The 22,512-nt window shown below is 43.1% G+C and overlaps 1 protein-coding gene across 5 annotated transcripts in view; it reads right to left on the minus strand.

The window, feature by feature from the left end:
• Positions 1–22,512, minus strand: part of gmeb2 (glucocorticoid modulatory element binding protein 2) — a 94,271-nt gene that overhangs the window by 11,726 nt on the left and 60,033 nt on the right. For all 5 annotated transcript variants that reach the window (XM_068048222.1, XM_068048221.1, XM_068048219.1 and 2 more), the window contains 2 exons: positions 21,995–22,117; positions 1,034–1,647 (listed from right to left, as the gene is read on the minus strand). In XM_068048222.1, the coding sequence (XP_067904323.1) occupies positions 1,034–1,647; positions 21,995–22,117 (737 nt within the window). The remainder of the gene's footprint in view (positions 1–1,033; positions 1,648–21,994; positions 22,118–22,512) is intronic.

Raw genomic sequence — 22,512 nt, forward strand, 5'->3', positions numbered from 1 at the left:
GATCACACATATGTAACATAGGGAATAATTTCTTGAAAAACTAGCAAGTTCAAAGATCCTGAACATGAAAATATGGTTTCAATTTAATATCAGGAGGGAGGAAAAACAGTGACATAATATTTCTGTTCCATTTCTTTACCAGTTTAGCTTATAAGTATTGATCTGATAATTTCAATAAACATACGCAGTGTAAAAAAGGTATATGATGTGAAAGGCATAACTTGCAATATAAACACTACTACATTAGTTTTGTTTCGTTTAGCTCATACATTCAAATAACCACATTTTCACCATGAATAAAAATGGTACCTTACGTTGTGGCTGCTACTAAAGCGCAAATGCAATAATTTCTTTTACACACAGTATTTCAATCCTTTTTTTAAAAAAAAAGTCAACTTACTTATAGTGTACCCATTTGTCTGCTTAGCTTTTCTTATGTGACAAAATCCTAAATCTTTGCAATCATGTACCAGCCTTATTCTAAATATAATATTGATTGTAACCAATTGTAACCAAATTATAACAGCCGGATATTTACAAATTCTCCATATTAATCATGTGATTATCCAAACAGCACAATACAGTAAAATAATTGTTAGAAAACAGTGAGAGTACCTATTGCAAAGAAAAACTGCCATTAATAGTCAATTACAGATTTTTTAAAGCAACCACAAGACAACAGTTTGAGTGTAATTAGGTATTAAAGCACACAAAATACAGTGCAGAAAAGCTCTGTAAAATGCATTATAAACAACTCTACCAAGCATATCTGATAAATGCCTTTATTTTTGACAAAGTCTGAAAAAGAATTGAGACACTTGCTCCATGATTTTGCTGTTTTCATTTCAACCAATTGTTACCACTTGGTGGCGCTGTGTAGGTTTACCCACAGCAGAACAGAAACCATCCTTGTACTGTTCTCAAAAGTTACATTCAGTAGCAACAACGCTTTTAAACAAAACATTTTAACAACAATGTGAAGCATTATTCCAAACTATGGTTTCTGTTCATGTTCTTCACTTATTGACGTTACCTGTATAGTGGTGTGTCCTTCTCCTGATGTGGTGGTTTCAGCTGACGGCACAGCCATAAGTGTGCTTCCAACGGTTGCCATCTGGGTAGCATTATGGAGTGCAGAGTTGAGGCCAGGGACTGTAGTGAACAGTTGGATTGGGCTGACTACTTTCAACACTGTGTTACCATCCTGGATGGCAGCCGTGCTAAGGACTGCCAGATTGGATGCATCTGGGTGAATCTCAACTGTATTGGGTATCCCAGAACTTGATGATGCCAGAACACTGTACCCTCCAATCAGTGGTGAAGCTGTGGCAGTAAATGTTGCTGTATGTGGTGAAATCTTGCCAACTGCAGAGACTGGAATGGTAGATAACGTTGCCATTTTTCCTATATTTGTTAGTTGGGAGAGAGGCACTCCAGAAGCCAGTGTAATCTGGCCTGACTGTGATGTCGTGACCATATGAGCTGCCACTGTTGCTGGTCCTGATGTTGCTCTTGTAAGGCGAGGCCGTTTTGAAGGAGGTGCTGCTGCAATTGGAGTCAAGGTCATGAGAACATTGTTTAGGTGCTGTGATTTGTGCTTTAATTCTTTGGCTCGTTTACGATGCTCATCACATTGTTGTTCCAAAGCTAAAACAAACATAAAACAAAACACATCTAGAGGAATGCTTGAAGCTTTGCAATATAATACAAAGATATTAATGTAAAATACTTAAATCTTAACTTTGTCACAGAGTGCGATCTGCCATTACCACAGTACTTTACATAGAATGCACAGCACATAACAGGTCATTCAGCCCAACAGGTTCATGCCAGTGTTTATGTTCCACATGAGGCTTCTTCCACGCTATTTCATCTAACCCTATCAACATAGCCTTTTATTCCTTTCTCTCATGTGTTTATTGCGCTTCTCCTTAAATACTTCTATGTTATTCTCTTCAACTATTCCTAGTTCTACTAGAGAGTACTACAATGCAAACCATTTCTAAGTAAATAAGTTGTTCCTGAGTTCCTTATTGAATTTATTAGTGACTAACTTATATTGTTATGGCCCTTCATTTTGGTTTCCCCAACCAAGTGGAAACATATTCTCCACACCAACAATACCAAACCCTTTCATAATCTTAAAGGCCCCTCAGCCTTCTCTTTTCTGGAGAAAACAGCCCAGCCTGTTAAACTTTTCCTGATAGCTATAACCTCTCAGTTGCAGTATCATCCTTGTAAATCCTTTTTTGGACAGATGGCAGTGCCTCTTGTCATGAAAACCCTATATGCCAAAGGGGAAATATTAATTTCATCAGTTGAAAACTGATATTAGATTTTTAATGGAAAAATCTTACAAGTAACTTTTTTTAAAACTGTTAGCCAAGACGGCCACTGCATTTTACATTTAAAACATGAGAAGATTAAAACTGGAGACAAATAGTCTCATCCAGCCTAGCCAAAACATTCTCAGTGATTGAATTACTGAGAATGGCTTATCAACACTGTCATCAGGGCCGACTACACCCATTGACTTTGAAACAGTCAACCCCCTCCAAGTGCGACTGGACATCTTGAGGTGTAGTACCTTGAATCTTGAGAAAATTCCAGAAAAACTTCATGAAAAAAAACCAAAAGAGCTTGATAAGAGTCATATGATTGCCTGCGCAGCTTTGGAGAGACTGTAAGCTTTGTCACACAGAAAGCAGAGAGGAATAACTGAAAAGCCATCAACGAAGCAGGCTCTCTCTCTCTCTCTTCCCAGAAAGTATCAAGAGACGGTCTGGCTCTGACTGAGAACCCCCTCAAGCCTATAGACTGCCACAGCCAGCAGCCAGGAAACGAGAATCAACCCCCTCTTCTACCTTCAAGAGCCCTGAGCAAAGCCAGCCCACCACCGTGCACATGGCACAGTGACGATTTCAGGAATACAATTTCAGCTGAGGACTACTGGATTCATCAACTGTATTTAAATTCCATTTATTCTGGACTCTAATCCAACTATGAAATCTGTTTTCACTCTGTAATCTATTTGTGTGTGTGTGTGACTCTCTTGTGAATGTGTGCATGAATGTGTAGTGTGTTTTCAGTATTTTAACTGGCTTAGAGTGTTGAGTAATAAACTTACATCTTTCTTGTTTAAACTCAAGAAAATCTGTCTGATTAGTTCTTTTGCAATGAAATTAGAGGTACAGGAGCAAGCGCTCACTGAGGTGGTAAATTCAATCAATGTGTTAACAAAGGATAAACCCTGTTGCGGTCAAACAAGAGAAGGGGCAAAAAGGGGAGCCTGAGACCATCACCCCCACCTCCTCACCTGGCCATAACAGAAATGTGGGGGCTATTGCCTGGGATGGTAACCCAAAGACAAATGAGAAATTGGAAATGGAAAACCAAATTGATCCCGATCAAAAAAAAAAATGTCAATACATGTTTTCTTGGGGTTTTGCTGCTTAAGTACCAACATGTCCGCATCCGAGGCCAGTACCTTCCCAAGCCAGGGTGAAGTAACTTGGGATAAGTTAAAGGTCCTATCTACTGAAGAGTCAAGGAATGTAGCTGGGCAGCTTGGGATTACTTTCTGTACAAAAGCTAAGAAATCTGAAATCCTAAGACTTGTGGCCAAGCATTTTTCACTTGAACCTGAAGATTCAGAAACAGGGTTTTAGTCAGACTCAGATAAGGTAATGTTAGCTAAAATACAATTAGAACAGAGGAAACTTGAATTGGAAGACGGGGAAAAACAGAGAGGGAAAGAGAGAAAATTTCCAGAAGGAGGAGGAAAAGGAGCTAAAGCCGCTTCAATTAACTAGGGGGCGACATGGTCACCCCAGTGAAAGCAAGGCCGGCGTGAAAGCAACCCTTAGCTCAGGGCCATGTGCTGAGCTCTTAAAGTTCTCCCAGTTGATTCCAAAGTTCAATGAGGGAGATGTGCAAGCATTTTTTGTCACGTTTGAAAAGCTTGCAAGACAGTTGAAACGGCCGGCCGAGAGCTGGAGTCTGCTGTTACAAAGCAAGCCAACAGGAAAAGCCCATGAGGTTTATTCACTGTTGCCAGATGAAAGTTCATCTGATTATGAATTGACTAAAAATGCCATCCTCGGGGCATTTGAGCTAGTTCCGGAAGCGTACCGCCAGAAATTCCGAACCCTCCAGAGGCAGCCTGATCAAACGTACCTCGAGTTTGAAAGAAGCTAGCAGCTGGCTTTTGACCAGTGGCTTAGGGCCCTGAAGGTACAGCCCATATATGAAAACCTTAGAGAGGTGATTCTTTTCAAGGAATTTAAAAACTCACTTCCCCTTTCTAGGGTAAAAGGTTCAAAGAGCCATGCAGGCCACAGTTCTGGCTGATGAATTCACTCTCATATATAAGTCCGTATCCCAAGGGAAACCCTTCCCTTGTCACCCCACAACCCCAAAAAGGATAAAAGGTGGGAGGGTGAGAGGAGCCAAAATCGTCCTGGGCGAGAAGGGAAAGCTGGACACACAAAGGGCCCTCCTCAAGCCAAAAAAGATGGAGCTGAGAGCAGGGGTGAGACCTGGGGACCCATGTTTTCCACCTCCGAGCTGACTGCTGAAAATTACAGGGAAAACCTGTAGGGTTAATCAGGGCACACCAAACAAGTGCAGAGACGAGGCCCTAATGGAAAGCACAGCAGAGCAGGCTGTGGCTTTAACTGCAACAGCAGTAAGACCCAGGAAACATACTGCTGTGGGTGCAGGAAAATTTAACAAGATCCCTGAAGGTTATCAGGATTTTGTATCCAAAGGGAGAGTAACCCCATATCCCTTGAGTGGGGCAAGCAAACCCATCGTCATACTCAGGGATACAGGGGCCACCAGATCCCCTCTGCTGGGAGAAGGCATGACCTTTCCCCAGAGAGTGCAGTGAGTGCGATAGTAATAGTCATTTGGTGGTACAGAACTTGAGTATTGCTGAAAATAGAGACATGTTGTTGAAGCTTTTCATCCTGCACGCATCAGGACAATACACAAGAATAACCAATGTAAGGGAAAACAACTTATAATGCCTGAGGTGAGAGTGCTGATCAGTTGGCAAGTGAACTCTGATTGGTAGAGGCGCTACCATGGAGAATGCACCAGTTTACGGTGACTGACAGTTAACTGCCAAGCTTTGTATGAAATTTAAACCAGGCAGCTTGACTCTGGTCAAGGCATTGCCCTGAGGAATGAACCAGCCATTTTATTCAGCTGAAACAGGTGCAATGTATGTACATGTTCTTTCTTTTCTCTGCAAAGAACAGGGCCCTGTGTATTAATATATGTAGCTTCCAGTACGCGCAAATGTGCCACACTGCGAGCCCTACTGACAATCTTAAATTGGTTGTCAGTGTAGTTCTTAGCACACTGAGGATTATTTAGCAAATGTTGTCCAATCGCGGAATCACATCTAATGTTGGACACTGTTTTGAGTTTTGCAAGCATGGGCTGGTTGGGTATGGCCTGTACCTTGCCCATTGCGAACAGCGGAGGGGACATGTTGTTTGATATGATCCGCCAGTCTCACCATGCAAGCTTGATGCTGAAATAGGGCGAATCAAAGACATCCTGCATCACAATGGCTACCCTGATCAGATCATTTCTTGCTGTATATCACGCAAACTTATGAATGGACCTCCTAAGGCAGTCATTTTCTCCCTGAAAAGTGCCCAGTCTACCTCAAATTACCCCGGAAGGGTAATGTATCCCAAAAATTTGAGCACGAGGTAAAGCTAGCTGTTTTATGCTGCTACTATGCAGTAGCAACATGTGTGGTGTTCGCCACTAACAGGATGCTGCCTATCACACAAATGAGTAATGTGATATATGAATTTAAATGCCAGTGTGATGCTAGGTATATAGGGCATACATCCCAAAGACAGGTGGATCGTATCAAATAACATCCAGCATTCAGTGACCGGCAGCCCCACGGGCCGAGGTGGAAGCTGCCGATCTGAAGATGGAGAGAGGGAGAAGGCCAGGTAAGTTCTTTTTGATGGTTTAAAAAGCCACATCTGCCTGGCCATGCTCCTGAAGGTCAATCCCTCCAGGGGATGGCCAGTGGCTGCAGCTGTGGCCCGGCAGCTATTATGGGTTCAGGTGGGGGTTGGAGGACCCTCGCGTGATCCATCGCACCCCACTGTCCTGGGCAAGGTCCAACCCAGTGTGGGCTGTCCACACTGCAATTGGAAATTCCAATTGGTGCAGGAAAGGCCCCGTAATTGCCAATAATGGTCTCAATTGGCTGTCCAACTGGAAGCAGTAGGCAGCAGATCCAACCGCGAGCCACCCTCATTCAAAATAACTTAGGGTTGGCATAATGGCTGCCAATCCGGTCCCCAAATGAATTTAAAAATCCAGCCCCAGAACTGTGAACAGTACTCAAAGTGTGGTCTAAAGACAGTTCTATACAAGTTTAACGTAACTTCTCTGCTTTTCAATTCCATTCCTCCAGAAACCAGTGCTTGGTTTGCTTTTTATGACTGTATTAGCCTGTGTTGCTATATTTAGTGATTTGTGTATCTATACCCCTAGATCTCCTTGTTGCTCTACCCCATTAAGACTCTTATTTTTCAAGCAGTAATATTCCTACCAAAATGCACGTTATATTATTACATGATTATCACAAGACAAACCATTTCTACTCTTAGCTCATAGGGAACTACATATATTGTTTGCTTATAATAGTTTTGCAACTCGACCATCTCCCAACTACAATTCAACAACCTGAAATAGCTGTTCTTAGTCAAGTCTACCTGTCATTTATATCAAGGTCCATTTATTTAGCTGAAAAAATTAATTTGCTCCCATTGGACACTACAGATGACATAATTGACAAAAAAGTTGTTAGAAAAAATCAATTTTTTTCCCCAAAAGTCAAAAGCACCAGACAGAGATTCATACTTTAGTTACATGCCATCAGAAACAGGGCCAGATTTTCAAAGGGCCACAGGGTTGGGACCCAGTACAGACGTGATTTGAAAATCATAGTTCCAGAGCTCATCTCCGGAACCTCTGGGACAGTCTACAATTTTCAATCTGGAAAGGGGGAGGGAATGGGGAAGCTACTCAGCTCCAACTAGTGGCCCATTAAACTCATGGTACAACTCGTTAAGAGGCCAGGGGAGCCTGCACTGTAATTTTCAATCACAATTCCGGCGAGCCCTGCCAGTCTGGTGCACGACCGTACTCAACTGTCGGGCTCACAGCGAGCAAACCTTATTGCTGCACGATGAAATGTTTTGGGCCCACGGGCATCTTGCGCCAGGCCAGGTGCAAGACTTTTTTTTTTAAACATTCTGGAAGCACTGCCTCACCTCTTTATTCTGCTGGCCTTCATGGAGCTGGCTGATCTAATCAGCAAGGCAGTGGCAGGCCCTATCATGGCTACCACTTTGCTTTGCCGCTTGCACTCTATAGGCAGTTCCGCCTCCTGCAGCTGTTTGGCTTCTCTAAGTGGGCGCTGAGCTCGCCTTCTACCCAATTAGAGAACTAACATTTGAAGATCGCGTTGCTTTAACAACGGAGCTCAGGCATGGGGTCGGGACCCAGAAGTCATCCAGACATCAGGTTCCTGTGTTTTGAAAATTCAGCCCATAGTGTCTCCTCTGTACGTGTTCAAAGTTGTATGGTTGAAGGAAATTACTGATTCACCTTTTAAAAAATACCAAGGCCCTGTGTAAACACATTGGGCTGTAAAATGGTGAGGGGAGGAGGGGGAATGGAGTGCCCATCGTCTTTCCTCCACCATGCCATTTTACCAGCGGCGTGGAAGGTGGAGGACAGCCTTCCAGCCCAGAGGCCAATTAAGCCACTTAAGTGGCCAATTAAAGGCCTCTTCCTGCCATCACTAGCATTTTCTCAGCGATGGGTGAGCCCTCTGCCACCTGGGGTGACTGCCTGGTAAACCCTGGTGACCTCCCTACAGGCTCGGGCAGTAGGGCGGCCTCCTATGCGGGCACACTGTGGCCCATGGAGGGGCGCCCAGCAGCAATGGTCACCCTCCTGGCAACCTTCCCCCCCACCCCACCAGGGCGTGCCGGACTGGCCCCGGCACCCCAGACCCCACTTATCAGGTTGGGTGGGAGGCATGCTTCCAAAGTGTCCTCTCTTCCAAGCCCCCCCTCCCGGTGGTGCTGCTGAGACTGCTGACCTGCCAACCCTCCGATTTTCTGGCATGCCGGATGGCCGGAAAATGCAGCCGGGACCAACAAACAGCCAAGGCAGGGTTGCCCCCAACTTGCGTGCCCGTCGTCGGAGCCCCCGCCACATCAATAAAATTCCAGCCATTGTGAGTGCATGTTTATGTATGCGTGTGAGGGAAAGGCCCCATTTTTAAAAATGAGCAACGTTTCCACCACACAAATTCAAAGATTTATAGACTCCTTGCTGTGGTGAAACTGTTCTCTTTCCAGTTTAGGGAGAAGAGTTTGGGTCAGTTGGGCTGCTTAATCACAATATTTTCCCTCTTGTTGATGAAGCTACCCCATACTGTATGTTTAAATATAAAACAAAACTGCATTATTACAAAGCTGGATTCAAAAAGCAGCTCGGGTATTACAAATTAAATTACCTAATAACATCGACTTTAACAACCTAAAAATTTAATTCTCAACTTGTTCTTTCCTAGTTGTCATGTAACATTTCTGATAAATATCTTTTTTGCAGTTCTCTATCTAACTCCTTATTTATAGATCTTTTGTTTGCTAAGAAAATAAGCATCACATTTTTTAAATCATTCAAAGCACAAATTTCTAGCTGCTCATGAAAAACAGCTATCATCATCTCACCTGCCTTTGGTTGTATATTGGAACTAGAACCTAGATAAAGCTATATAAAATAACTGTATATAAGTTTGATGTGGAAGTGCACAAGTTTATTTTTTCTCTTATACAGTGGCAAAGATAAGTAGGGAGAAAATCAATACAACAGAGGAGCAGTTGTCTTCACTTTCAGCACAAGATTTATGTGTATCTGCAGACCCATTTTCTCCTGTCTTGTATGGACCAAGCATTGAAGCAAGTCCAAGCCATTTCAGAAGCAAGCAGTTACAAAACTAATGTCTGGTTCATTTGAATTTACAAGAAAATCCAACATTCTTTTGTTTTGATTTCTGCTGTACACTGAAACTATTGACGTTTAGGATTCCATTTGATGAGAAACTAGATAACACATTGGGAGGAATTTTCACAGGCAAGGGGAGGCATTTTCAGGTGCATCTGGGGCAGGTGCATTTGGGGAGTTAAGTCCCCTAAAAGTGACGGCGGGTAGGGAGCTTGACATCATCCCACTGTCTTCCAGCTTTCATCCGGGCGGGTTTGAAGGTGTCAGGTAAGGCATTTAAATATTACAATAAGCAACTAAGTTCTATTTTAACCAAGGATTCTGCATTTAACAGGCAGCAGACATATATTGTGAGCTGCATTGAACTCGCCAGGCAAATGCACAGCAGGGAGTGCTACTTCAGTGAAAGTGACTGGCTGGGAAGCCTCTGATTAGTGAAACTGAAGAGCTGCAGCCATAGTTAGGCCAGAGGCTGCTGCTGACAGCACTCCTTCTCACAGAGTGTTTTCAGTGCTTGAGAGGTGATTGTCAACTTCTTGGAAGTGACTTCACTCACCTTCAACTGCAATTCCCTGCTGCCAGCCTTGACCATGGCATGTGACCATTTATGCAGCTCTACCTTGTACGTCTGACAAAGAGGAAGAGGAGCAGCAATACCAACGCTGGCAGGACCAGCAGCAGGAGCAACACCAGCACCAGTGGCAGCTGCCTTCTCAGCCATACTGCTCCACAGGACAGAGGAGATGGACACAGAGATCCAGCTCCAAGGAGGGGGAACTCCCAACACAGGTATGAGCACCTGTACCTCAGGAGGCTGAGATTTCCAAAGCAGGTCATATTGGCAACCTTCTGGAACAAGACCTCTTTCCCAGTGGGCCAGGTGGACACATATTGCCAGTGCCATCAAGGGCAGTCACTATCACCTCACCTCACCTCTTGAGTTTAGCTCTTTTGTCCATGTTTGAACCAAGGCTGTAATGAGGTCAGGAGCTGAGTGGCCCTGGTGGAACCCAAACTGAGTGTCACTGAGCAGGTTATTGCTAAGCGAATGCCGCTTGATAGCACTGTCGATGACTCCTACCATTACTTTACTGATGATTGAGAGTAGACTGATGGGGCAGTAATTGGCAGGGTTGGATTTGTCCTGCTTTTCGTTCGCAGGACGTACCTGGACAATTTTCCACATTGTCCGGTAGATGCCAGTGTTGTAGCAGTACTGGAACAACTTGGCGAAGGGCGCAGCAAGTTCTGGAGCACAGGTCTTCAGTACTATTGCCGGAATGTTGTCAGGGCCCATAGCCTTTGCAGTATCCAGTGCCTTCAGTCGTTTCTTGATATCATGTGGAGTGAATCGAATTGGCTGAAGACTGGCATCTGTGATGCTGGGACTTCCGGAGGAGGCAGAGATGGATCACCCAGACACAGAAATTAGAAATCCTTCCTTTGACAAAACCCTGAAACAGCATGCTAATTCCATGGCTCAGTTAAAGAGCCTCGGCAAAAGTCCACCGAAGAGTTCAATGGGTTCCCAACCCACTAATGGTCCCACTGCTTTGGCAGGGACTAAGTTGAGAAAATTCCACCCAATATATTCCCCTTGACTATGTAAAATGAATTTCTGTCAACCACTAATAATTCTAAAGCAGAATTCGAAGTTTTTCAAGTAATACCAATGCTTTTGCTTCTATTTTCATCTAAAACAAATGATAAAAAAGGTTAATAATTCCAATGTGGTATTTCAAATATTTTGCATTCCAGTTAAGAAAGTGATAAGTACTTGGGCTGCTATTTACATTTACTGCTGATGTGACTTAACACAAGGTTTCTCAGCCAACTGATTATTAACTGGCAACATGGATACCCAGTAAATCCAGTCTGAGGGGTGCTAAAATGTCACTATATTGCAATTTACTCAGAATTTTCTGTTCTGTTAACATAGACATCATACTGGGTGGACTGGAATCCCATGATTGACCCAAACAAAAAAAAACTTGATACCAAGCCATGTGAGGAGATATTGGAACAAATGACCAAAAGCTTGATCAAAAGGACGGTTTTTAGGAGCATCTTAAGGGAGGAGATGATGGCACAGCTACCAACATTGAAGCAATTAAAATAGGGGATGCACAGGAGGCTGAATTGGAGTAGCATAGATATTTTGGCTTGTAGTGCTTGGGGAGGTTACAGAGATAAGGAGGGGCAAGACCATGGACAGATTTGAAAACGAGGATGAGAATTTTAAAATGAGGTCTTTGCCAGACCAGGAGCCAACATAGGCCCTTGGGTGCAGAGGTGATGGGTGAACGAGACTTGGTGCGACTTAGGATATGAGCAGCAGAGCTTTGGATGAGCTCATTTACCTAGTCAGTTGGTAGTATTATAAAAAAAAGTCAAAAATCACTAGTTTCAGCATTTCAACTAGCAGAGAGGAAACTGCCACAGAATACAGGAATGATCAAGAGAACAGTGGCAAATACTCTAACTCCAGGTTCATTCAACAAATTGCATGCCTATTTTCATGCTAAACAAGTGAAAAGGTCTACAGTGGGGAGTTAAAATACAGAAAAATAAGAAAAAAAGAGATATTTGAAAAAAAGTGAAGGAATATTGCGAAGAATGAATGACATGTGATGGTTTAGGTGTATGCAGGTTAAAGGGTACATTATGTTACCATATAAGTGCAAGCTTTTTTTGCATCGTCATTTAAAGGTTATTTTCCCTTTGGATAGGCCCGAACATTAGTTATTCTTCCACTATCTTGTTTGGCAATTACTTCATCTCAACAAATTTTATTTTTGGAACCAGATTTGTATAACAATCCCAATCTGCTCTTGATCTAGCTCCAGTTCTGTGTTTATTAAACTGAGAAACCAATTTCATGTGCTAATGCTCTTAATGCAGTTCCTCAACAAGCATGTAAAAAGGAAAAGACAGATCAATAATTAATCTTCTTTCTTTCTTTGGCCTCCTTGTCTCGAGAGACAATGGGTAAGCGCCTGGAGGTGGTCAGTGGTGTGTGGAGCAGCGCCTGGAGTGGCTATAAAGGCCAATTCTAGAGTGACAGGCTCTTCCACAGGTCCTGCAGAGAAATTTGTTAGTCGGGGCTGTTACACAGTTGGCTCTCTCCTTGCGCTTCTGTCTTTTTTCCTGCCAACTGCTAAGTCTCTTCGACTCGCCACACTTTAGCCCCGCCTTTATGGCTGCCCGCCAGCTCTGGCGAACGTTGGCAACTGACTCCCACGACTTGTGATCAATGTCACAGGACTTCATGTCGCGTTTGCAGATGTCTTTAAAGCGGAGACATGGACGGCCGGTGGGTCTGATACCAATGGCGAGCTCGCTGTACAATGTGTCTTTGGGGATCCTGCCATCTTCCATGCGGCTCACATGGCCAAGCCATCTCAAGCGCCGTTGACTCAGTAGTGTGTATAAGCTGGGGATGTTGGCCGCCTCGAGGACTTCTGTGTTGGAGATACGGTCCTGCCACCTGATGCCAAGTATTCTCCGGAGGCAGCGAAGATGGAATGAATTGAGACGTCGCTCTTGGCTGACATACGTTGTCCAGGCCTCGCTGCCATAGAGCAAGGTACTGAGGACACAGGCTTGATACACTCGGACTTTTGTGTTCCGTGTCAGTGCGCCATTTTCCCACACTCTCTTGGCCAGTCTGGACATAGCAGTGGAAGCCTTTCCCATGTGCTTGTTGATTTCTGCATCTAGAGACAGGTTACTGGTGATAGTTGAGCCTAGGTAGGTGAACTCTTGAACCACTTCCAGAGCGTGGTCGCCAATATTGATGGATGGAGCATTTCTGACGTCCTGCCCCATGATGTTCGTTTTCTTGAGGCTGATGATTAGGCCAAATTCATTGCAGGCAGCCGCAAACCTGTCGATGAGACTCTGCAGGCACTCTTCAGTGTGAGATGTTAAAGCAGCATCGTCATCAAAGAGGAGTTCCCTGATGAGGACTTTCCGTACTTTGGACTTCGCTCTTAGACGGGCAAGACGGGCTCTTTGCTGACGATGCTGCAATAATTAATCTTACAGCAACAAAAGGAGGCCATTCTCTCATTACACTTTCCAGCCATCTGGAAGAGCTATCAAATTAGTCCCATTCCCCTGATTTTACCCGTATCTTTTTTTTTCTTTTTCAAATATTAATCAAACCCTTTTAAAAGGGATTATGGATTCTGTTTCCACCACAGTTTCTAGTAAGGCATCCTTGACCTAACAACCTTCTGCATTATATAAAAAAACTTCACCGCTTCCTTTCTTCATTATCTTAAATTTATGTCCTCTAGTTACCAAGTCAGCAACCAGTGGAAATATATTGCCCTATTCAATTTAATACTTCCACCAGTACTCTTCTTAGCTTTTTCAGTTGTAAGAAGAGCTCTAGTTTCTCCAGTCTCTCCTCATAACTGACACCTCTTATTTCTGGTATCTTGCTTGTAGGAAGAACAAAATACTGAAAACAAGTTTCATAGTTTTGTGAATCTGGGAAAGAATGAACTAGGAGTAGTAGACTGTGAGGTTCGTCTTGTTTTTAACACCAAGGATGTGCCAAGGCACTTCACATTTATGACAGTGTTCACTGTCTCCATAGTACTGACACAAAAAATTTTGCGATAGAGATAAGTTTGAAGGCCAGAGGTGAGATCGGGTGCATCTTTCAGGTGCCAAGCTTTTTCTTGTATCTTGTCCAGGAATGTGGGGTCACTGTTAGAATACGTTCACTGTATACTGGAGCTGTATTCAGGTCTCAGCTCCCCATAAAGCCGAAGTCTGTTAATTGTGATTGAGAGAAGAAATGCTGGGCGCATTTTTGAGGCAGTTAAAGCTATAGGAGATGTGAGAGTTCCATCTGAGGATAGAGGCCAAGAATATCACTGGATAAAGAATGACTGGGGCTGGAATCCTTAAAGTTAAGATGTGGCAGCTGCGGGTTCAACTTGAGAGAGACTAACAAAATTATTTTGGAACAATTAACGGAAACGAGATTTTCAGTGCCCCACTGAAGGTTAAGGAGGAGATCGAGTTGTAACGATTCAGACTGCAAGAGAAATGGAGCATTAAAATGAAACTCAGGCTTCACTGTCAAAAGTGTTTTCCAAATACAATCCTGTTTTAATATTATTTTAGGTAACAGCAATTCCTGATTAAAATATTCATATGCTATAGTTTTCTGAGAGAGTAGGAATTCAGATCGATTAAGAATTGGAACAGCAAAGGGCTTAGTCCTTTTTCCACTTGCTATATTAAAAAATAGTACAACTATATGCGCCCTGTTGGGGCCAGAGCTAAGAAACACTGGAGTTTAAATATATATATATATTTTGTATTCTAAATCCACACAATACCAGGGGCTGCTTATTTGAATGCCATAATATTCAGATTACAAGCCTCAAGTCTGTAGTATCTCATTAATGTCAAGTGTAAGTTGGATGGTCTCTCACCGAGGTCAGCTATAAGATTGTGGTCATGTGACAGGCACAGGTCATGATTATTAGTGACATGAAAAATCTTACAACTTTTGTGTATATTAAAGACAAGGCTAGCTTAAATAATTGAACACATTAATTTATATTTTCATGGTGAAAATGGATATGGCATTTCAAAATGTGTCTCACTTTTGTGGAAGCCATATGAACGTGACTACTGCTGAAATAAGATAAAGAACATTGTTTGGAGGAACTGTCCTGTGGGAAATAGATCATCTCATAGGAGGCAATGATAATAAAGAATAATATTTCTGAAAATTCTCCTTGTGGTGAATACTGAGGTAGGATCATTTCACACAAAAAGGATGTGCTGTAATGTGTATAAAGATTTTCGTATATGGACATAAATGAGCATTCCTTGCAGACTTCTTTTCTAAGCAGTCACTTTTCCATCATGTTGCATACAGAGAATCAAATCCCAGTAAGATATTCAGTTAAAAGCATGAATAGGAGGGAGGGGGGAGTGGAAAGGAGACATAGCAAAAGAGGAGGGGAAGAAGGGAAGGGATTGGGATGGCGAAAGGGAGCAAAGAGGAGGAGGGGAGGAAGAGGCGAAAGAGGGAGAAGAGTAGGAACAAGAGGAACGGAAGGACAGGAAGGAGGGGTGAGGAAGAAGGGAAAGGAAAAGGCTGCCAAGTGTGAGAGGAGAAGAGAGGGTGAGTGGTGAGAGGAAGTGGAAGAGAGGGAGAGAAGGGCAAAAGGGGGAGAGAAGCAAAAGGTACGAGAGGTGAAGAGAAAATAAAGAGATTAAAAGGAAGTGGGTTGGGCAGAGGAGAAAAATAAGGGTGTATGGAAGAGAGAAGGATAAGGAGGAGAAAAAGAGTTAAGAGAAGGCTGGCCTTCTGTTGGGGTGGTGCTGCCAGGCTCAAAAATTCCTTCTGAGGCAGAGGGAGATGCCAAGTCACTTACGTTTTTCAGTTTGGGAATGGAGGGTTTGCCTGCTTGGCCTGCAAAAGCAGAATCTAGGGGAGAGGGTAAAAGATGGTTGACTGGCCCAAAAATACAATAGAGGGGAAGGACTGATTGCACAAAAATATCAGCAGGGCAGAGAGGTTGGAACTACTGTGAGCACAAAAGAGGACTTGGTTACAGACCCAGCTGTGAGGGCCAAAGAGGTAATCAGAAGCTGATTGCCAATCACACTGCCAGCTGCAGACATAATAGGTGCTGCAGGTAAATGTTGCCACTTTTATATTAGCCTGGATTTTGTGGTAGGAATATCACACATACACCGTTATTTTGGAGTAAATTGGACAGTGACTTCTAGCATCCACACGTGCAGTTAAAAGTAGAAATCTGGAAGTTGTTGTCCAACTTGTACTGCTCCTCCACAAGCTTCACTACACCGGTACCTCACCAAGAAGCTCGGCATTCAAACAGATGAAGGGCGTGAAGTTGTGGGACTTACAAATACGCCAGAAAAAGTTGGACTTATTCATTCAAATGTAAGTGAATATTTAACTGTGTGTTCAGTTTTAATTGCTACCGAGCAACTTCTCTAACACTGAACTTTTACAGGTGTGGAATTTCATTCTTTCAGATTTTAATTATTGTTGGAAATTTTTTTAAAATGGATTTTTTTTTACTTTTGTCTTTCTCTTAATCCCATCTTTCTTTCCCTCTATTTATTTTTCTTTCAGTACACGGATTTTACATTGAATTAAATATTCTAACTTACATTTCCTGCTTTAGGCTCTGCGAGGGAAATTTTAACCGGGTTTGGGTGCGGGTGGGGGGGTTAAAACCAGCAAAAATATCAGCGCATCAGGAAGCCGGCTCCAATCCACCAATTTGCACATTTCACCAGAGCACATTCGGATCTTGCACAGATTCTACTTGAGAGATTTAGGTTGCCTAAGAACATATGCTAATTGCTCACATAGAGCGATATTTCAACTGATTTGATTTTAACAGCATAACCACGAGACTCTTGGGCTTCCTGAATCTTGCCAGTGAAGGTGAAGGGGGACCACAGTAACAAATGAAGGGGCTGAATCAATCTCATGGAAGTACTGCAATAAATACTCAGCAGTCATAGCTGTTTTCTTACCTATTAATGGGAAAGGGTTTGTTCACAGTACTTTTGCTGAGAGTTAACGTTCTACACTTTGGAGGCTTTTTTCAAGCATAGCAAGATGGGTGGGATTTGACTGTCTTAAGTTGGACCTTGGACAAGGGACCAAATGATCAGCACTAGCACTGCCACCAGCAGCAGCCTGCTGTTCAGAGTCCTGGAGCTGGACATCAGAGAAGGCAGCAGCAGAGAGCAGCCAGTGTGTAACCATATAATATATTTATGTGGATGTACAGAAGATTCCCAGGGTGTTGCCACAATGCTCTCGTCTTGTGGTAGTCCAAGCTCCCCGACATTTTCAGACCTGCAAGCAAACTTAGGGGTGGCTACTGAGAGACAAAGAATACCCACGTCAAACTGGACTGATGACACCCATCAGAATCAAGGCCAGTGAAGCCCAACAGCACTACAATAACTGTTAGACGATCACCAGCTATGTGATCAAACAAGCCATCAGCGTACTGAAGATACACTGTTATAAAAGCAAAATACTACAGATGCTGGAAATCTGAACTAAAAACAGAAAATTTTGGAAATATTCAGCAGGTCTAGCAGCATCTGTGGAGAGAGAAACAGCTAACATCTGTCACAGACCTGAAACATTAACTGTTTCTCTCTATACAGATGCTGCCAGACCTGCTGAGTATTTCCAGCATTTTCTTTTGTTATGGTTGAAGATAAATTTCAAATGCCTACACAGATCTTGAAGCATCCTTCAGTACACATCAACAAGGGTCTCCAAAATAGTCCTGTTACACTGTGCTCTGCACAATATTGCATGGCAGTAAGATTTGGACCTGCAGGAGGTACAAGATGTGGAGCTCAGATCCTTGTTGGATGATTCTGAGGAGGAGGAGTAAGAGGAGGATGATCATAGGATCAGAGGAAATAGGAGCAGGAGTAGGGCATTTGGCCCATCGAGCCTGCTCTACCATTCAAATAGATCATGATTGATCATCTACATCTTCGCCATTTTCCCCCACTATCCCCATATCCCTTGATGTCGTTAGTATTCAGAAATCCATTGATTTCTGTCTTGAACATGCTCAATGATTGAGATTCCACAGCCTTCTGGGGTAGAAAATTCCAAAAATTCAACACCCTCTGATTAAGATAATTCTTCCTTATCTCAGTCTTAAATGGCCTACCCCTTATTCTGAGACTGTGTCCCCCTGTTCTAGACTCACCAACCAGAGGAAACATCCTATCCACATCCACCATGTCACGCCCTGTAAGAATTTTGTAAGTTTCAATGAGATCACCTCTCATTCTTTGAAACTCTAGAGAATACAGGCCCAGTTTCTGCAATCTCTCCTCCTAAGACAATCCCGCCATCCAGGAATTAGTCTGGTGAACCCCAGTTGCACTCCCTCTACGGCAAGTATATCCTTCCTTAGATAAGGAGACCAAAACTGTACACAATACTCTTAAGTGTGGTCTCACCAATGCTTTATACAACTGAAGCAATACATCTTTACTCCTGTACTTAAAACCCCTTGCAATGAAGGCCAACATACCATTTGCCTTCTTAATTGCTTGCTGCACCTGCATACCAGCTTTGAGTGACTCATGAAAAAGGACACCCAGGTCTTTTTGGACATCAACACTTCCCAACCTCTCACCATTTAAGAAATACTCTGCCTTTTTGTTTTTTCTACCAAGTGGATCACTTCACACTTATTCACATTATATTCCAGCTACCATGTTCTTGCCCATTCACTTAGCCTGTCCAAATCCCCTTGAAGCCTCCTTGCATCTTCCTCACAACTTATATTCCCTCCTAGTTTTGTGTCATCTGCAAATTTGGGAATATTACAATTGGTCCCCATATCCAAGTCATTTATATAGACTGTAAACAGCTGCGGCCCAAGCACTGATGCTTGTGGTACCCCACTAGTAACAGCCTGCCATAATAAAAACAAGAAATGCTGGAATCACTCAGCAGGTCTGGCAGCATCTGTGAAAAGAGAAGCAGAGTTAACGTTTCAGGTCAGTGACTCTTCTTCGGAAGGGTCACTGACCCGAAACGTTAACTCTGCTTCTCTTTTCACAGATGCTGCCAGACCTGCTGAGTGATTCCAGCATTTCTTGTTTTTATTTCAGATTTCCAGCATCCGCAGTATTTTGCTTTTATATTAGTAACAGCCTGCCATCCTGAGAATGACCCATTTATTCCTACTCTCTGCTTTCTGTCTGTTAACAAATTCTCAATCCATTGCAGCATATTACCACCAATCCCAGGTGCTCTAATTTTATTTATTAACCTCCTGTGTGGAATCTTATCAAAAGCTTTCTGTAAATCCAAATACACCACATCCACTGGTTCTCCTTTATCTATGCTGCAAGGAACATCCTCAAAAAACCTCAACAGGTTTGTCAAACATGATTTCCCTTTCACAAATCCATCTTGACTCTGCCCAATCATATCATTATTTTCCAACTGTCCAGTTATCTCATCCTTTGTAATAGATTCCAACATTTTCCCTATTACTCATGTCAAACTAACAGGTCTGTAGTTCTCCATTTTCTCTCTCGCCTCCTTGTTAAATAATGGGGTTACATTGGAGGAGGAGGAGGATGCACCACCAGATGGACATTGCATTAAAAAGGGCATCCTGGGCAGCAAAGTTCCCTTAGGTTGCACCAGTGGACGCATGTCACAAGCACCTGCAACAACCACTCTTCCCACCTCACGATCCCCACCCACCACCACATGCACACACCCCCACCCTGACACAAAGCAGTCCTGCGAACAACCAACGATCCCTTGCACATCCCCCTCACTAGTCCCTTACAATTCATGTCTTCCCATTTATCATCAAACAACTTAAAAGGCAACTTTCCTCCTGGCAACCAAAGATGGGAAAATGGTGCAAAAAATATTTTGGTGCTTTAACTCAACAACAGAAACTTAATAACATTACATTTTCTCGTCGCTTGGTAGTACAGAACTTGAGTATTGCTGAAAAAAAAAGAGACATGCTGTTGAATCTTTTCATCTTGCACTCATCAGGACAGATGCCAAATTCATACCGCATGAGAAAAGAGTGCTGATTGGTTGGCAAGTCAGCACCCCTTTCTCATGCAGTATAAATTGTTGTTCCCGTTGAAATTTGGAATCCTTGCATCTGTCCTGATGAGTGCAAGACAAAAAGCTTCGACAGCATTTCTTTTTAGCAATTACAATTTATCATGCATCCATATGCATAGTCTGTGCAATTACAAAGCTTTCCTCTTCCTACCACTCCTATGCGGTGAAACCCCTGTGGTTTGCTGCTCAGATCCCTGTTTGGATGGCTCAGATTCTCTTGGCCAATGACCTCTAGGTTTTGGAGCCCTTGAGGGCTCCACCAAAGACTGCTCCAGCTGAACCTGTGCAAGGACAGACTTGGCCATCAGGATACGAGGCAGCCTGTCGGGTACTGACTGAGGGGTGGGGGACCACAGATGAGAAGTGGAAGCACTTTGAACCGAGTCTCCACTCCCATGTTCCCTCTCGCCAACATCCCTCTCATGACCCAGCCACAATTCACTGTTACCACTGTGCTGGAGAGCACTTTGGTTCAGATCAGTGCAACGCTCTAAGCCATGGCTAAGGCTCTGTCGTCCTATTTAAAGTGGAAGACATGTTGTCATCCAGTGTTTGCATGGCCAGGACCAAGGCATGGATGGACTCATTTGATGGTGCACAGGGCTGACCACTCTATTAATGCAAGAACAGATCATCACACTACCCTGCAACATCAACCCACTCGTGCTTGTGGCAGACTCCTCCATTCTCTCTGCAATCGTGTTCAGTGTGCTTTGAAGGCCGGTCAGTGCATCGTACATTCTCTTCTACTGCTCAATGATTCTCCTTTTCATTGATGGCCCCTGTGGGGCATAGCATCTGTGTTCAACTGAGCAGAGAGGGCTGCATGCTCCAACGCAGACTCTCCACAGCTGTACCTGCCATCTGCTCTTGTTCACTTATGATGTACAAGTCACCAGGTGAAAACCCAACTATTTCTCCAACTGGTCCCACTAAAGTGCAAGTATCTCAAATTAATTATTGAGCTTCTCTTCCTTTGTTGAAAACTCCAACCCCTCCAAACTCCATCTTCATATTGGCCCTTTAAATACTGGAGCTGTGATTGCATCATACGGGTTCTAAACATGCCCCCTGCCGAGCACTGGACACCAAATACAGAAGTAAGATGCTAATTAATTAGCTCAGTTAAGAAGCCACTGACAGGCATACTGAACTTAGTTCTCGGTTTCCACATGCTACCAGGTGGCCACTCCTCCCCCATTCTCGTCTGAGTAAATTTCAAGGCCTGCATGGCTGCATAAAGATTCTTCAATCTGCTCAATTGAGGAGTCATGCCGTTGCTTGCCCTGCTTAAACAGTTCCCAGATCCCCTGTAGAGGACGCAACACTGAAATGGCTCTCTAATTACCTTAAGTTGCCACACAAAAGCCCATAAAAATTTTGTGGGCGACTGTAAGCGTCATGAAAGGCAAGCCCTGTTCGTTTGTCGCTGATTGCAAAATCTAAGCCAATGTGGTTTCCCATGGAAAGTCCTTTGATAGACTTTGATTTAACTGTTCCTAACGTTTTCTTCTTGATATCTACCTACTCATTGGTTTGATTATGCCTTTCCTCCTTTGCCTCATAGTTCTCATTTCTCTTTACGTTGGCCATTCGATTCCCAACATTCTGTCCTACAGGGTAGGCTGAAAACAGGAGTTTGGGGCAGCTCCCTCACTCTCTGTGATGTGCCTATCCAGGATGGTGCTCTGCAGTCTGTTATTCCCAGAACTTGGCATGGAAAAATAATATTGACTATAACTTCATTTAAAAATGTAGCAGTTAGTGGGTGCAACAGGTTGAAGTACAAACACTTTACTTGACAGATTGGTGGAATGAGGATTCCATGTAAAATCTCTCTCACTCAACTGTGATGTCAAAGAAAGGCACTGAGGGGAGGCCAGCAATTTGCAAATGGAAGGACAGGAGTCATCCCAAGCTGCTCAGCTGCTCTCCCAACGAGAGAGTACTATTGATGATGGCACACAACAGATTACCTACCCACCTCTCCTCTCTAAAAGGGGAGTAAATATCTTCAAAAATATTGCAATGGTTAGCACAAAAGAAGAATTTCTGCTTTTCATAACAGTTAAATCAAAACTGTATAATTTTTCAGCAGCAAATCCTGATATTTAGGACTCAACCCGAACATCCTTATACTAAACCTCACCCACCCACACCTTCCAATCATGCCAATCACACACGCACACCTCTACAGATCTCCGCAAACCTACAGCTGTTCCGTTATGGCAGACACAGTATACACATAAATGTACATATACTCACCCGCTAAATCTCGCGTGTACTGCTCTCGGGAACGATCCATTTGACTCTTGTGACTTGTCAAAACCTTTTTAACAAGGTCCAAAAGACCAAAACTTTGGACAACATTGTTGAGAATGATTGCATCTGAAAATAATAATCAATATAAAATTAAATAATTAAGTACAGCCCAAATTTTAAAAAGCTTTTCAAAATAATAAAAAACACTAACAGCAAGTGAAACAGAAAAAAATTAAAGCACCCTTAAAACACAGTTCATTTGGTACTGATTTATGCAACAATTATCTAAGTACAGCATTTGAAAAATATTTTCAATTGAAAATACTGTCTGTAGATATAATTTCTGGTTTGGTTTTTAAAGTATTCAGTTACTCTTACAACCTAAACTTACAGGGCATGAAATTCATTCAGCCTGATTTTCAGGCGTGGGGCTGTGATTCGTGGCCTACCCCTGTCCGTTGGGAACGAGGTGGGGAAGACAAACCATTTGTCTACCCACCTCATTTCCCTGATAGTAGCAT

The sequence above is a fragment of the Heterodontus francisci genome, chromosome 16, assembly GCF_036365525.1.
Source record: "Heterodontus francisci isolate sHetFra1 chromosome 16, sHetFra1.hap1, whole genome shotgun sequence".
NCBI classification, from domain to species: Eukaryota; Metazoa; Chordata; class Chondrichthyes; order Heterodontiformes; family Heterodontidae; genus Heterodontus; species Heterodontus francisci.